The sequence below is a fragment of the Lepeophtheirus salmonis genome, chromosome 4, assembly GCF_016086655.4.
Source record: "Lepeophtheirus salmonis chromosome 4, UVic_Lsal_1.4, whole genome shotgun sequence".
In the NCBI taxonomy this organism is placed as follows: Eukaryota; Metazoa; Arthropoda; class Copepoda; order Siphonostomatoida; family Caligidae; genus Lepeophtheirus; species Lepeophtheirus salmonis.
This window is the reverse complement of record NC_052134.2, coordinates 15,130,713-15,145,434: the sequence shown is the minus strand read 5'-3', so window position 1 is coordinate 15,145,434 and position 14,722 is coordinate 15,130,713. Positions and strand designations below refer to the sequence as shown.

Here is a 14,722-nt window from a genome sequence, read left to right as displayed (position 1 = left end):
TTCATTAATTAAAAAATACGGTAAGATAGATTTGATTCATGTAATTTGTTGTGTGAATGTATTTGTTGTTGATGGATGCACATCTATCTGTGTGTGTGTGTCAATAATAGCTGTGCTTCCAATTCATTTCATGTTACGTCTCTATATATTATTATATCAAGTATTAAAATTTTCGTATTTCTTTAAAGATGAAAATATTAATAATTACTTTCTATTTATTTCATTATAGGTAAGAATGTGTGAATTTTATGTGTGTCTGTTGGTGAAGCGTCCTTACTACTGAGAGAAATGGAATTTTTAAGTTCTATCAAATAAAATTAGAATACTTAAAACAAAATTGATTGAATAAATTTTTGGTTCTAATTTGTCAATTTTTTTTTTTTTTTAAATAGGTGGAATGGAGGATTGTTTAGTCTCTTGTCATCATAATCATTCTTTCTCACAAGATTCTAGTGATTCTGGATCAATAGGGCCACCACCCTCAGATTCCCGATTACCTCCTGACGGCCACGAATTTCCTCCAGACTATAAAGATCCTACTTCTACGAACATTTCTGGAACTAAAGTAAGATTTAATAAAAAAAGGAAAAATAAACGTTTCCCTCTAGTTCAAGTTTTGTAACAGCATGTTTTTGTATCTTATCTTTTGCAGGATGATTTGATAAATTGCAAATCCTCAAACTGCAGTTCCGAACAATTTCGTGCACTCAAACTTATTAATACAAATCGGTTAATCACAAGGCATGACGAGAAAAGTATTAAAAGCGTAAAAGCAAAAATAGCTATGTTTCAATCAAGTCCTCCTTCTCAAGCATCTAATCCCTCTAATAAAAAGGAGGATCCATCTAGTTTTCGTTTTGATTCAAAAACTCGCTCCATGACTAATGTATCTTCAAATTTAAAGCGGTCTCCCGTGAGTTCTGAGGAAGAAAGTAAAAATAAAATCCAGAATCGTTCTCAAAGTCTTCTCGAAATCCCTCTTTCATCATCTTCTACGCATTCAAGTCAAAGTAATAATACATTAGTGAAGAGATTTAATTCATCAGGTTATATTCCCATTGATTCCTTAGAAACCAGAAGAAGATCCAACATCAGTAAATTAAAAGGGTTAGTAATTCCTGAAAGCGGATCTGAAGTTTCACATGAAACAAAAAGTGCTTCCTCCATTGAATTGCCGGAGATAATTTCAAAAGACTTATCCGAAGCTAAAAGAATTAATTTAGAAACTCCTAAATCAATTACTACTGCCTCTTCCTCTACCACCTCCACTACAACTTCCATTATGACATCTACATCCAGTAATATTACAACCACAATGTCCACAATTAAACCAACGCAACGTTCAATCACTGCTCCTCCTTGGAAGCAATCTTCTCCTACGTCTCATCATTCCCAATATTCTCCTGCATTTAAAAGAAAACCATTTTCTTTATTTGATGACTCTCCCACTCTCTCAGATCCTCCTAAAGCTCGTTCTACACCTCTTAAAGATGAGTATTCTTCTTCATCTTCTACTCTCTTTGAAGAAGAAATGGATGAAAATAATCCTCGGTTGCTTAAGAGAGAGTCGGTCGAGGCCATCAATAGAAAAAATATACTAGATTCTTGCAAAAAGTCAAGTGGCGTTACAGCCTTATCGAGAAAAAACATTGGAAAACCTGCATCAAGATCTTCCTCCTTCACCATTGCAGAAAGAAAAAAGAGCTTTGAAAATGGATCCAAGCCAGAGAACCGTCGCTTTTCTCGCGAGATTGATGTCTCTCGGCGATCTTCTTCCTCGGTCACTCCTACGTCGAGTCGTAGATCATCAAAATCATCTGATATTACTCTTGAAGGTAATCCTAGACTTTCCTTTGACGATTCAAACGAAGATGAAGTAGATAATGGAAATAGCGATAATATCCTGGACAACTGTTCGCATTCTTCTTGGAAGAGTGATGAAAACAAATCAGTCGATAATCAAGAAAAATGCGTGAATCTTGAAGAAGAGATGAAGGATATTGATATTGACGAAAACTGGGGAGAGTCCAAAGATGACCTCAATAATGATTCCAATATTTCTATGGACATTATTGATGATAGTCTATTTAAATTAGGAGAAGAAGCTTGCACAAATGTTAATGTATTGTATACTTCTTCTAAAAAGGATAATGTTTTGTATAGTGGTTCTTCTAAATTGATTCCCTCTAATTGTATCAACAATTTAAATCCCTCATTACCGCCACCCCCACAAAATAGTCATATGCTCTCTAAGCCCTTTCATCCTCCAGATCGAAAATATTCTGTACCAATTTACTCTAATAATGATCACGTAAAGATGAGGGAAAAAAAGAATGATCCTGTTCCTTCTAGGCCTTCATCCCTGGTGGATACTGCGGAAATGAAAGTGTTTGAAGTTGGGAATTTAGGTCCCAATACAAACCCTTCCCACGTTTCCTCTCCTATTCATAATGAAACCATTGCAGACTGTGTTAGTAAATCAAGCAATAATTCAACTAGCAGCGGTCGAAGAGCAGTGAGTGTCAACGACATTAGGAGGGCCTTTGAAAAAGCTGAAGCTTCTCTTTCTTTAACCGCAAATACTTCCAGTAACTCCTCAGGTGGAGCACCAAGTCATAATCGAATGAGTTCAATTGATTCCACAACTTCTGAGGAATCTTCAATACCTACTCCTCATTACTATGGTTCTGTTTCAAGTCTTATATCCGGACAGTCAAACTTGAAAGATCATTATGGTTCCATCACTTCTCTAGCATCTTCCACTAGCCTAATTTCTCCCCAGGTAGACATGAATATATATTTTATACGCCATGGCACGTTTATTTATGCCGAAATGTTTGTTTTAGGAACTTCAAGGCTTAATAGATGAGGCTAACCAATCGCTGGAAGAGTCTGGAACTCCTAGTCACGAAATTATGGTTATTGTTCTTCATCGAGAATTCACAGCGGGATCTATTGGCATTACTCTAGCCGGAGGTGTAGATTATGAAAATAAAGATATCACGGTGAGCTCATATTTATTTAAAAGATTATCATTCTTCTATATATTATACTTTTAATGGTTCCTAAAGGTTCACAAAGTCATTCCCGGAACACTAGCTGACAGAGATGGCAGAATTCAAAAAGGTGATCGGGTTTTGTCAATCAATGGGAGATCTACCAAAGGTGTTACTCACAGAGAGGCCTTGAGCATATTAAAGGTAAAAAAATAATATAACGATTCAACTCTTCAATACAACACAATAATCATTTTTATTTGTAAAGGGTCCAAGGGCGGAAGTAGTTTTGGTTCTTTCAAGGAGTAGATCAGTCACTCCTGCTGAATATGACCGTACTGATTTTTCAAGTTATGGAAGTAATGGAAGACCTCCTAAAATTTTGGAAAGTCCTCTGGATCACAAATCTTTGTTGTCAGATTTGAAATTCGTGGATGTTCCACGTTCTCCTCCCGTTACAGTTGTGCTAAAAAAAGAAGGCACAGGATTAGGCTTTAGTCTTGAAGGGGGAAAAGACTCCCCAGTAGGAGACAGGCCTCTTACTATTAAGAAGATATTTACTGGAGGAGCAGCAGATAAATCTTCAATTCTGAAAATTGGAGATGAAATTCTGTCTGTCAACAATACAGATTGTACAAGGTAAAAAAAATATGTGTTCAATTTCATTTAAGAAGATTACTTATATCAATTGTGCTATGTTTTTAATTACAGAATGTCTAGAATTGAGGCCTGGAATTTTATGAAAAAATTGTCTGACGGGATGGCTTCTATTGTAGTTCGCCAAAAACTTGATAATACCGAGCACTCTCCTCCCACTCCTGATGTAACCGAAAAAAGCAATCCGAATATACTTCCTGGTTCCCACACCTCAGAAGAAAGTCATTCAAAATTAGAAGCAAATAGATAATGAGACAATCTTAACTTAGTACTTTACATATATTCATATCTTGCAATCTGACACAGAATATTTAAATTTATGCTCTCTTATTAATTTTATTATTATTATATTTTTTACCGAGATTACATATATATAAAAAATCGTCCATTCTTTCATTATTATTACTATTTATATCATTATTATATTGCCTTTCTCGGCAACAAATTTGTCCCAAAATAATAAATTAATATTTCTTTTACTATATAATGTGTAGAGCTGTTGGACTTATTTATGTTAGTACCCTCCCTTGTTGCCCTACTCGCTAATGAATCCAAGCTCGTACGCGAGACAAAAAAGTGCAATGTGTTAATATGGTGGTGTTTTTTTTGTTTTTGTATCAAAATTGATCCCTTTTATTAAAAAAATTAATAGTCTACGGTAGGAAAAAATAATAAATATATACAACAAAGTTAATTCCTTTTTTTTTTTTTTGAGCAACCTTTTCAGCGACTCACAACCTTATCTTTTATTAAAATCGATGAAAAATAGAGATCAGTTCAGTCAATGACTACTTTCATATCATGTTCATATCTATGTACTTTAGATACGTAGTATAAACGTAAGAAAATAAAATATTAAGGAAATGTGGGGAAGGGGGAGGGATGAAGGGCAAAAGAAGTTGTGGATTATTATATAAAAAAAATATGATTCAAGGGCCTTGCATGACTCATACGAAGATTGCTGTTGCTAGCTTAATTATCGACTTGTAGATCATTTCAAATAACAGAACACATATGAGATATGATAGTAGCCATTTCTAGTGTAAATATATATATAGATATATTGAACAGTTACTTTTGATTATATTAATATAATAATAATTGGTTGGAAGCCCAGAGGAAATTGACATGCACTGATGACTTTTTCATTTTGGGAACTTCCAGGTTTTTTGTCAATCTTCTTACAATAATAACATTTCTTGCAAAATATAATACATAGTTGTTTGGTAGAAAGAGAGGGAGTAATATAATTTAGAAGGAGCACATCGTGCGCTGCTTTCAAAGGTTGTTTTGAAAATTAATGATTCATTAATTTTATAATAATAATGAAGATTCGGTAGTATTAGATATATTTATATAGAGAATAATTAAGTATTCAAAAAAAAAAAATGATAAGGGTTAAAAATATTTGTATCACTAAACTCGCTACTTTTGAGTGGTTTTTCACTACATATTAAGAAAGAAAGAATTGAGGAAGAAATTATTGAGCCATCCTTAGGATGATGATAAGAATCATAGGGTTCACATAATTGATGAGTATTATTAATAAGAAGGAAGTTGTACACTTGCGGGAAAAAATGTTCGTTTGTTTTGAGAGAGAATATTATTTAGTTGGGTAGAAAAATTTGCATTTCTTATGAATATTATCATTTATCATCTGAGTTCTAAATAAATATATATTGAATTACAGATGAAAAAAAAAAAAAATCAAACTTAGCATTAGTTCTTTTGTTTTTGTAATAAAAATATACAAAATGAAAAAATGTAAGTCAAGTCTCACAGTGGAAGGCTGGCTTTTTAGGTGATTCCATCATCATCTTCATCGAGTAGTGATGAGGAGCGCACCTTTCAATTGAAGTGAGTTCAAGAACTCAGAAGAATATTATAATTGCTCCGATTAAAATAAGATAACCAGAACAAATATATAAAATGAAAGAGAGATTATTTCACTCTAAAAAAAACAAATTTCATATATTCATTCACATTCATGGATGTTGTAGGAACTATCTTTTAGAGAGAGAAAAGGGGAAATGTGATGGCGTTAGCGTGTATCCATGATACATTTATGAATGTTGTTTTGTTTCCAATAGAGGTGAATGAAAATTAGAAGCTGTATTTTGCTGTATTTCTTCAAGTTCTCTTTTCTTCTTTTGTCTCCGATTCTGGAACCATACTTTGATCTGCTGTTCAGGAATTTGAGTAATGATTGACAACTGTTTTTTACGATCTCCATCAATGTATTCATTAAATTTGAAATAAGCCTACAAAGAAAAACAATACATTTTTAAAATGTTTATATGATAAATAAATTCAATAATATGACATACCTCAAGTTGAGTCAATTGCTGGGTGGTGTAAACAGATCTTGGTCTTCGACCTCCAAAACTATCAGCCGAGCTTAAGCGATGTAAAGAGCGATTCAATGAATTTCCACTGTTGGGGCTATTCCAGGGTCCTAAAGATAATCATTCATTTAGAAATGAAGATAATTTAATCAAGATAAATTCAAAGAAAACTTTTTTTTAAAGCTTGAAATCATTTAACTATTCCTTTCTATGTAATTTTCTATGTATTCGCAAAAATTAAATATAGTAATTTTATTACGATACACATTAACACCGATCGAATGTGAAAGTGAAAATGAATTTCTAATAATTAAGCAATTTAAAAAAGAAAAAAGGTACTAATACAGAGAGACTTGAGAGAATTTCGAGAAAGGATGATCTATAAACAAATATCTAGACAGCATTTTCTTTGAAGGCAAGTTTATTCAAATCATATGATAATGCAAGAATAGCTCAATAAGTAAATGCTTTTTTTAGTACAATCATAATAACAAAAAAATGTGCAGAAATTCTACACCACCAAGGGAAAAAAGTTTATGGTGGCAATGGAAGGCTAGGAAGAAGTTTAGGATTATCGCTGTTTTTATCTTTTCGTCGTCGATTTTGAAACCAAACTTGGACTCTACGTTCTGAAATTTGTAGCTTTCGAGCAAGTGCGCTTCGAGTACCCCAATCGATATATCCTGAGGCTTGAAAGACACTCTCCAATTCAGCAAGCTGATCTGAAGTGAAACTTTTTCTAGAACGAACAGGATAATGTGGAGCAGTAGAGGAGAGAGAAGATGTGGAGGGACCCGGAGAAGGAATACGAGTCCTTGATTCAGAATGTGACCATTGCTCTGAAAATGTTTTTGTCGTATGTCGGTTTATTCCTAATTTACTTTTGTTTATTTATAATAATGAGATGTTATTTGTAGAGCAATAAATCTATTCGATCATTTAATAATAGTGAATCATGAGTTGATTTGATTTTTTTTTTTAAATCACTTAAATTGTACTACTTCTTAAAATCCGCATATTTATTAAATTAATTCACACATTTGATGAGGGTAAAAATGGATAATTATTATCCAAGAAAAAAGAGAGAGAACCACATGTTTGGGTTCAATAGTCGCACTAATATGCCAATTTATTATCTGATATTAAAAAAAGAAAACATAGTTAAATACAACAAGTACATTAACGGTTGTATTATTCTCTCACTCTCAGAAATCTCAATGATTCAAAAATCCATGAATACACACCATTTAAAAAAAGTATATATCTCTTTCACACTCATAACAGTGTTTAATTGGGCATTAAATAAAGGGAATGTCATTTCACAATGATTATATGAAGGACAACAAATTAACAACTACAACAACAACAACTACAAAGGGGTAAGTACTTAATAGCAAGTCTTAGTAACAAAGGAAAGCAATTTACCTGAGTTCATATTTGTTGCATCCATTAGTGAGTCCATTCTATCTCCGAGCATCATTCCTATACACAGAAAATTAATAAAAGGAGCACTACACGGATCCACCACTTACCAACAACAGGAGGAGGTATTGTTTTGTCATTGTAGCCTTCATCAGGTGCATACCCATACTCGGAATATTCTTCAGAAGGATCATCTGGAGGGCCGTTTGGAATTTTGTCAGCCAATTTATCGATATCCTGTTTATCGTTTTCCTTTAGCCCGGTAACATTATTATGTAGAGAGTGCTGTGAGTTAGGAGAACTGCTCTCCCTTTCGCTTACGGCCTCATCGTCCTCGTTATCAACCCGGTCGTCGATAACAAGTTCGTCTTCTCCATCGTTGGAGACTTCTTCATCCTCTTGTAATTCTGTTTTGGGTCTTTTCAATGGAGGAGGCGGAGGAGGGGTTGAGTTATTTGAAGGTCGCCTTCTTTGCTGTTGTGGAGTCTACAAATTACATTTTAATTTATTATGAATAAGTCTTTACTACAACTAGAAATAATTAAAAAAGAAAAACCCATGATGTACGAAATAACAATAAAACAAGCTTTTCTTTATACCTTGAATTAAACCTGCCTCTTTGATATAATCACTTGTTTTTAAAATTAGCAAATAAATATAAGCAATGATCTAGGAGTGTTTCAATCAGACATTAAATTTTCATTTACTGCTTTACACTCATAGTCGTCGTCAAGGTAGAGGTGATGGAAGGAAAGCGTACTACTCTTGCAGGGGGAAGGTAAATCTGAATTGATTTTGGTTTGAAAGTAGCACTTTACATTTAATTACTTTTTTTAAATGTTAATCATAACCTAGCTATGAACTAACTAGCTAAAAAACTGATAACAATAAAAGTTTTAAAAATTAATCTTGATCCTCCTCTATCTTGACATTTCACGTATTAGAAGTTACAATATTTTGTCATTTTTATTAAATAAACATTCATAAATTGGCATGAAATCAATGAAAAAACTTATTCATCCCTTAGATTTGATTCTGACCTTATTAGATGTGGAAGCATGTTTGTCTCCTTGACATAATCCTCTGACACGAAGTTTTTCGGCAACATTTAAAAAGGAGTTGAGATCATCTTGCCGTACTTTGACCTCTCCATTATACATAAAAGCGAGGACGGAATCGAGATCCTCTGGCGACACATCTGTGAGTACAATAACAGGATGATTGCCAAGGTTTTTATTTTGAAGTAGAGATCGAAAAAAGGAAGAACAGGCTGAGAGAACAACTCGGTGTGCCATAACGACAGTGTCCGTCTCGGAAAGAAGGAGACTCACATCGAGGAATTCTTTATCCCTTCGTAACTCGAGGAGGGAACTTGCAATAGAATCTCGAAAGTCATTCCAGCGGAGACAAAATTCTTCTTCAGCTCCGGGAGGGGCTGCAGATGCAGTATTATTTCCCGCGCAGGATCCCATTCTGCAATATACAAATAACATTAAAATAAAACGCTAAATGAAAAGAAACAAGGGAAGGGGGAAGGGAAGGGGTGGCCTTATTTTAATTTAGAGCATTTATCAGTTCATTTTCTAATGATATTTGATAATTATTTGTTCTTCATTCATTCATTCAGTATCTCATAGGGACTCCCAATTCTACACGTCAAATCAATAAATGTATTCAAGACATTTATCCAAATTTGAAGAGAAGGTGTAAAGTATTTTTTGACACCTTTATACATGATCTATTTTGGGAGTTGTAAATACTAACCGGGGAATGAGTGGAATGAGTAATCTGCACTAAGACAAATAAATCATTAAGAGAAAGAAATAAAGAATGCGCAACTTTGGTTGTTGTATATGGGGCTCTTTTGTGCCTCCTAGCTCAAAACGAAAAGGATCTTGGGAGGAGAGTTGTAATGAGTGAATGAGTGGATGACAAAGGAGGAGAAGGGAAGAAGAGGAGAGGAAGAAAAAGAATCTCCTCTCTTCTTGATAAATTAGCATTAATTTGAGTTGATTGAAATCAAACAAGAAGAAGGAGAAAGGATTTGGAAGGAATAAGTGAGTGTTGGATGTGTGTTCTAATCAAATAAGTTCTCTAGAAAGCAAGCAAAGCTAGGACGCCAAAAGGAGGACGTTCCCATGGAAAGAGCTCTTCTTCCCCCTGCTTCTTTTTTATTCTTTTATTTTTATATTATGCAAAGGAAGGAAAAAATCAAGCTGCTGCGTACAACGAATTTCCCTCTTTTAATTTTCTCGCAACTTGCTCAGACGATTTGTGTCGGATCCGGGTGCTACGAGGAGTGGGGAGTACGGAGAGTGGACTATTACCTGGTGACAATCGGAGAGCTGCTGCTACTGTGGTTGGGAAGAGTGATGCGTCGTAATTGTAGTAGTAGTAATAGAAGTAGTGGGTATGGTAGAGAGGAGAGGAGCCAAGAAGGAGGGAGTGAGAGCAGAAGCAACGTGGTTATTACTACTCCAAGTATTTAGTAATGTTGTAGTGCGTTTCAGTCCAACGGAGGCAGGATAATGATCATTATTTCTTCTTCTTTCTTTCTTTCTTTCTTTCCTTCTTCTTTCTTTCTTTCTTTCTTTTATTCACTAAGTAGAAGCTCAAGCTGAATTCAGCAAGAGTCGGACCGCGTCACACTCTCATTAAAGGCGGGAGAATTGCACCAGCAGCACCACCACCTCCACCACCACCAAGGAACGAACCAAAGGAAGGAAAGAAAGAGATTCATAGAATTAATAATAATAAATAATAATAATATAAAAAAGAGAGCTGTGAATTCCTACGTACTACTACTAATGATAATAATAATAATAAGTAATAACTCATTAAAGAGTTTGTTCCACCATCAACAGAGGGCGTACTCATTAATTGACAAAAATAAGAAAAAGAAACAAATCAAGAAGAAGGGGGGATATCATTCTGATATAGTACTTAATTAGGGCAGCCTCGGCCGACCATAATTTGTCTATAAATAATAATATGATAATGACCTTCTACAATTTATTTTATTGTATCATATATAACTCAGCGGGCAAACTAACGTTGCCCAAACTTGCTAGTATAATATAATAATAATAATGGGAGTTGAGGCCCTCTAATTGGATTGGCAACTTCCATTGAAAGGAGGGTCTCATGAACCCCCCTCCTCTCATAAATACCCATATATAATTATGTACGTGTATATATATAAAACTAAGAAACGCTCACTTTTTAGATATTATTCATCTTTATTATTCTTTGTATGTATTTAAAGGCAAAGTGACATGGAATTAAAAAATATACTACATATCAATCACAAGAATGGTATTATAAAAAAAAATCAAAAATTTTTGACAAAAAAGAAGAGGTGTCCATGGTAGATTTCTAGCTGGAGAGGAGTAACTATATGAAGAGCTAGTGAAACACATAAATATGTTGATGATATAACAATATAGTAGTTGACTTATGGTAAATGGTTTCTCATTGTCCGATATGAATGATACACAAAACAAAGGAGATTTAATAGTCCTTGATCCACTGATGATGAACATGAAAATAGAAAAAGGAGTTACCATTCCGCATCTCCATTAGCTCTTTGGAACACATAGTCTTTTCCATTGAGATGCATGATCCCATCTTTCAAATGAAACTTCCATTTATTTCGTGCCCGAGTGATTTTGTCGTATTGGCAAACAACGACATTGTCTGTATCAAAGAGATCTGAGGGGTCCTCCTCTGAAATATCATCATTGGAGCCAAGTGGCTCTTCTTCCACGCCCCCTTCCTCGTTGTCTTCGTCATCGATGTTGTCTCCGTCATCGTCCTCATCTTCGTCGTCCTCATCCTCGTCGTCTTCATCCTCGTCATCCTCATCGTTGTCGATGTCGTCGTCCGAGGAGTCATTCGCACCATCCATTTGAATGAGGCTTCTCTTCTTCCGCTTCTCTTCTCGCGTCCGCCGCAGGGGCTTCGAACCCTAAAAATAAAAAGGAGAGAACTCATCTCTGATTCAAACTGAGAAAGCCTGTGGAGACTCACGTGTGCCACGGGAGGAGCCACAGAGCCAGAGGCACAAGCAATTATCTCCACATCTGGATCCTCTTCTTCTTCTTCTTCTTCTTGGTGTAGAGGGTCTTCCAGAGTTTGGATCTCCCCTCCCAACCGTCCAGGAGCATCCAATTCACTCATTTTTGACAACCAAAGTTCCTCGAGCTTCTTGAGCACATCCCCACTCAACTCATCCCTCACGGACTCCATAACGGAGCTCATGATACTGGACTCGCGTAAATCTGACATCTAAAGCACTCGCTTCACTGATCTGATGATCCCACTCCTCAATTACAAATTAAAAACTTAAAAGACAGCCATGAATTCCGAGTAGTCGAATTTCTTAAGACTCAATAACTATTAACTAATAAGTAATAAGTAACGTAACTTCCAAGCTTGAGCGCCGTTCTATTAAGTACATGTACTTGTTGTTTTATTAGCCGAACATGGAAAATCAAAATAAAAACACAGAGTCGCCGGCATTGACATGGCTTTTATTTTGTACACCCATGACGTCAAGTATACGTCATAACCAAGGAAAAATAAATACTTAAAGATGACAAGAATTTCTACTTGGCTGCTGGCTTAGTTTGACAGACAGAGAACAAACATTCTGATCTTAAAAATTGTGTACAGCTGTTGTAATGTGTGTAATTGTAGATATGTTATAATCCGAAGGAAAAAATCGAACTTGGTTTGACTTGAGCACATCTTAAATTATTTGAAACATCGTCTTAATTCTATTTGGCAATGAATATCTAAGAATTCATTGATTCAATTTATGGCTGTTTCAGCGTTATTAATTCATTAACAAATAATCGGCAGATAAAAACGAAGGAAGATTCAAACAGTGATTAGTTGAGTACTTATAAATTATAATTAACGTATTTGCTTTAGTTTTTGCTATTTGTTTCAACAATAATATCCTAACAGCTTCTTATTTTAGTATTCATTGGTTTGAATTATCATTTGACATAATCATCATGATTCTATATTGTTATACCTAGGGCTGCTCATATAAGAGCACTAAACCTGGTTTTAGCCTCTATAAATTTCCTAGAGATCCAAGTCCATCAAACTTAAGATTTCACCTTAATTTAAATTTAATCTCTATGATTTCCTTCAAAAATAGATATGCGCCAGAAATTTTTCTTTCTCTATGGTCATAACTCATTAGTCTATCTAGCTATAGAAGAGCCCGGCCAATTTATAGGTATCTATATCTACCACATCAGGGATTTAAATAAATAGAGAGGTTACATTTGATGTCACCATAGTTGATGTCGGACATTCCGGGATCCAAACAACACATTCTTATAACTATTAAACCATTTTCATTCATATTAAGACTTAATAACCTTACTGTTCCTCAAAATTTTATGAATATATTGCGTAGTTGTATTATATAAATAGGTCTATCAGACCCATAAATTTTTTCCAGTTCTTTAATTATATAATACCATTTTCCGACATGTAACAAAGATGGTTCATGTCAGCTTCATGAAATTTTATCAAATGATAGTTGAAACAATTTATTATGTGGGAATATTTAAAGAAATAAAATACTTTAAAAATGATAGAAATTTAAACGTAATATTATTTCACTTTTGAAATTTATAGAAACACTTCCCGAACAAAATAATATTTGAAGCGTCCTCTATGGTGTTAACATGGGACTTGATAAAGGGGGACTTACAACTTCTTTTTGAATCACAAAACCTATTGACCCGAGTAGGGACGACATTGAATTCCATTAATTAGCAGTCAGTTGAAGGAGGGAGGTGGGAGAGGGGAGGAGTTGGAAAGATATTGTATTGCAGTCATGGTTATTTGGATGGATCTCTCCTACGTAGCAATTGAATATATGGATCCTTATCCATCTATCCTGTTCTTAGAAATATCCCATTCACACGCCTTCTGATTTCGACTCGTAAGGGGAGATCTCTTGACTGAACAAGTGCTTCACTCGTTGGATCTCATCTCCTTTAATGGAAGGACCGTTAATTGTGCAAGTGCATCTTAATGTCAATGATAGTGACTTCTGATCTCGTCAATCATTGTCTCTATACATAAATTCCTCCAGATCCTCTATGGAATCCTCGTATTCTTCTTCATATAAGAACTAAGGAGTTCCATAAAGCAACAGAAAGACGACCCGATGAGGAACGAAGAGAGTTCTCATCCTCCATCCACAGCTCCTTCTTTGAACTTCTTCAAGCTCAGCTCTGCTTCGTCTCCTACTCTAAGAAAACTATTTTACTAATAAGAGTAGTTCGGTACCCTTGATGTACCTTTGGTATATAATGCAGAAATCACTCATCGCAATCAGATTTATATCAATTCCATTTATAAGTTGGACTTATACGGATAATTATATCATCTGGACACTTCACTCTCACGACTGATTTCTTTACTGAGTCTCTTTTGACTTTGGAAAATAAGTGCAAGATGATTATGGACTCGTAAAGATATTTAAGATGTCTAGATATTTTGGTCTAGAATGCATATTCTATTATGATATTTATTACATATAAATAGTTTTTTGCAACTGGAGAGTTCCACAAAAAGAAATAATTCCCGAATTACTCAGTGAGGAACCAAGAGTTATTTCTCATTCACAGCTCCTTCGTTGAAACTCTTGAACCTGTTTCTTCCAAAGTCGACTTTTTTTCGTCTCTTATTCTGAGAAAAATATTTCATTTTTAAGAATCCTTCCATTTCCTTGATTTATATATGGAAGAAATCCCTTGGAAAAAAGAAGAAGTCAATCTCAGACTCTTAATGAATGTGCAGCCTTTTGTCTCTATTCTTTTGAATGTAATCGTTATTATATTTTGTTAATATCTGCATGAATAGATGGTCTGAATTATTGAGTGCTACGTGATTATTTGATAACAAAGTATAAGTGACCTCTTAACTTCTGTAGACTTGAAATTTCGAAACTTATTTAGTCTTAATCATCTTCTAAAAAATTTAATAAGTTATCACTATATTCGAATATTACCCGCATGAAGATTAAGGATTTCCACACTAATAAAGATTAATAATAAATGTTTCCCATTACAGTTCTTATATTTAATTATTAGTTATTTTAAAAATGCTCATTAATGACATAGATACTGACGTTCAAAATTATAATCTGACTATTTATATTTTATTCTACTTTTCTTTGATTTATACCAATATATATATATTATAGAAATGTATTATTATTTTAAGATATGAATAAAACACATTTTTTTTAGAGTAAATCCTTTATTTAAT

At 34.3% G+C, this 14,722-nt stretch overlaps 3 protein-coding genes and 2 long non-coding RNA genes across 10 annotated transcripts in view; 3 read left to right on the top strand and 2 right to left on the bottom strand.

Annotated features, from left to right (window-relative positions):
- Window positions 1-4,135, top strand: part of LOC121116880 (uncharacterized) — a 174,747-nt gene extending 170,612 nt beyond the window's left edge. For 2 of the 3 annotated variants that reach the window (XM_040711180.2, XM_040711182.2), the window contains 6 exons: window positions 393-565; window positions 653-2,782; window positions 2,847-3,005; window positions 3,072-3,200; window positions 3,265-3,635; window positions 3,708-4,135. In XM_040711180.2, the coding sequence (XP_040567114.1) occupies window positions 393-565; window positions 653-2,782; window positions 2,847-3,005; window positions 3,072-3,200; window positions 3,265-3,635; window positions 3,708-3,903 (3,158 nt within the window). In that variant the 3' untranslated portion in view covers window positions 3,904-4,135. The remainder of the gene's footprint in view (window positions 1-392; window positions 566-652; window positions 2,783-2,846; window positions 3,006-3,071; window positions 3,201-3,264; window positions 3,636-3,707) is intronic. The other variant, XM_040711181.2, reaches the window with a different exon arrangement.
- A 157-nt stretch (window positions 4,136-4,292) lies between these two features.
- LOC121116882 (uncharacterized) lies at window positions 4,293-10,640 on the bottom strand. 4 transcript variants are annotated; one of them, XR_011779675.1, is made up of 6 exons: window positions 9,748-10,003; window positions 8,461-8,893; window positions 7,531-7,906; window positions 7,424-7,480; window positions 5,981-6,837; window positions 4,293-5,914 (listed from the first exon to the last, which is right to left on the bottom strand). XR_011779675.1 is itself a non-coding variant. In XM_040711187.2 (6 exons), the coding sequence occupies exons 2-6, from the start codon at window positions 8,890-8,892 to the stop codon at window positions 5,717-5,719; spliced, it is 1,191 nt and encodes a 396-aa protein (XP_040567121.1). In that variant the 5' UTR covers window position 8,893; window positions 9,748-10,640; the 3' UTR covers window positions 4,293-5,716. The 4 variants fall into 4 exon arrangements, 3 of the variants coding, with proteins under 3 accessions (XP_040567121.1, XP_040567122.1, XP_071743756.1); XM_040711187.2 differs by having other exon boundaries at window positions 5,981-6,108; window positions 9,748-10,640; XM_040711188.2 differs by having other exon boundaries at window positions 5,981-6,108; window positions 9,185-9,942.
- On the top strand, window positions 8,081-8,816 carry LOC139905153 (uncharacterized). Its single transcript, XR_011779676.1, has 2 exons — window positions 8,081-8,198; window positions 8,448-8,816. It is a non-coding gene; the product is annotated as an uncharacterized lncRNA (long non-coding RNA).
- Window positions 10,640-13,029, bottom strand: LOC139905152 (uncharacterized). The gene is made up of 2 exons (XM_071887656.1): window positions 11,450-13,029; window positions 10,640-11,387 (listed from the first exon to the last, which is right to left on the bottom strand). Exons 1-2 carry the CDS (start codon window positions 11,705-11,707, stop codon window positions 10,980-10,982), a joined length of 666 nt encoding a protein of 221 aa, XP_071743757.1. The 5' UTR covers window positions 11,708-13,029; the 3' UTR covers window positions 10,640-10,979.
- LOC121116885 (uncharacterized) lies at window positions 12,174-14,709 on the top strand. The gene is made up of 2 exons (XR_005863973.2): window positions 12,174-12,315; window positions 13,079-14,709. It is a non-coding gene; the product is annotated as an uncharacterized lncRNA (long non-coding RNA).
- Window positions 14,710-14,722: the final 13 nt, after the last annotated feature.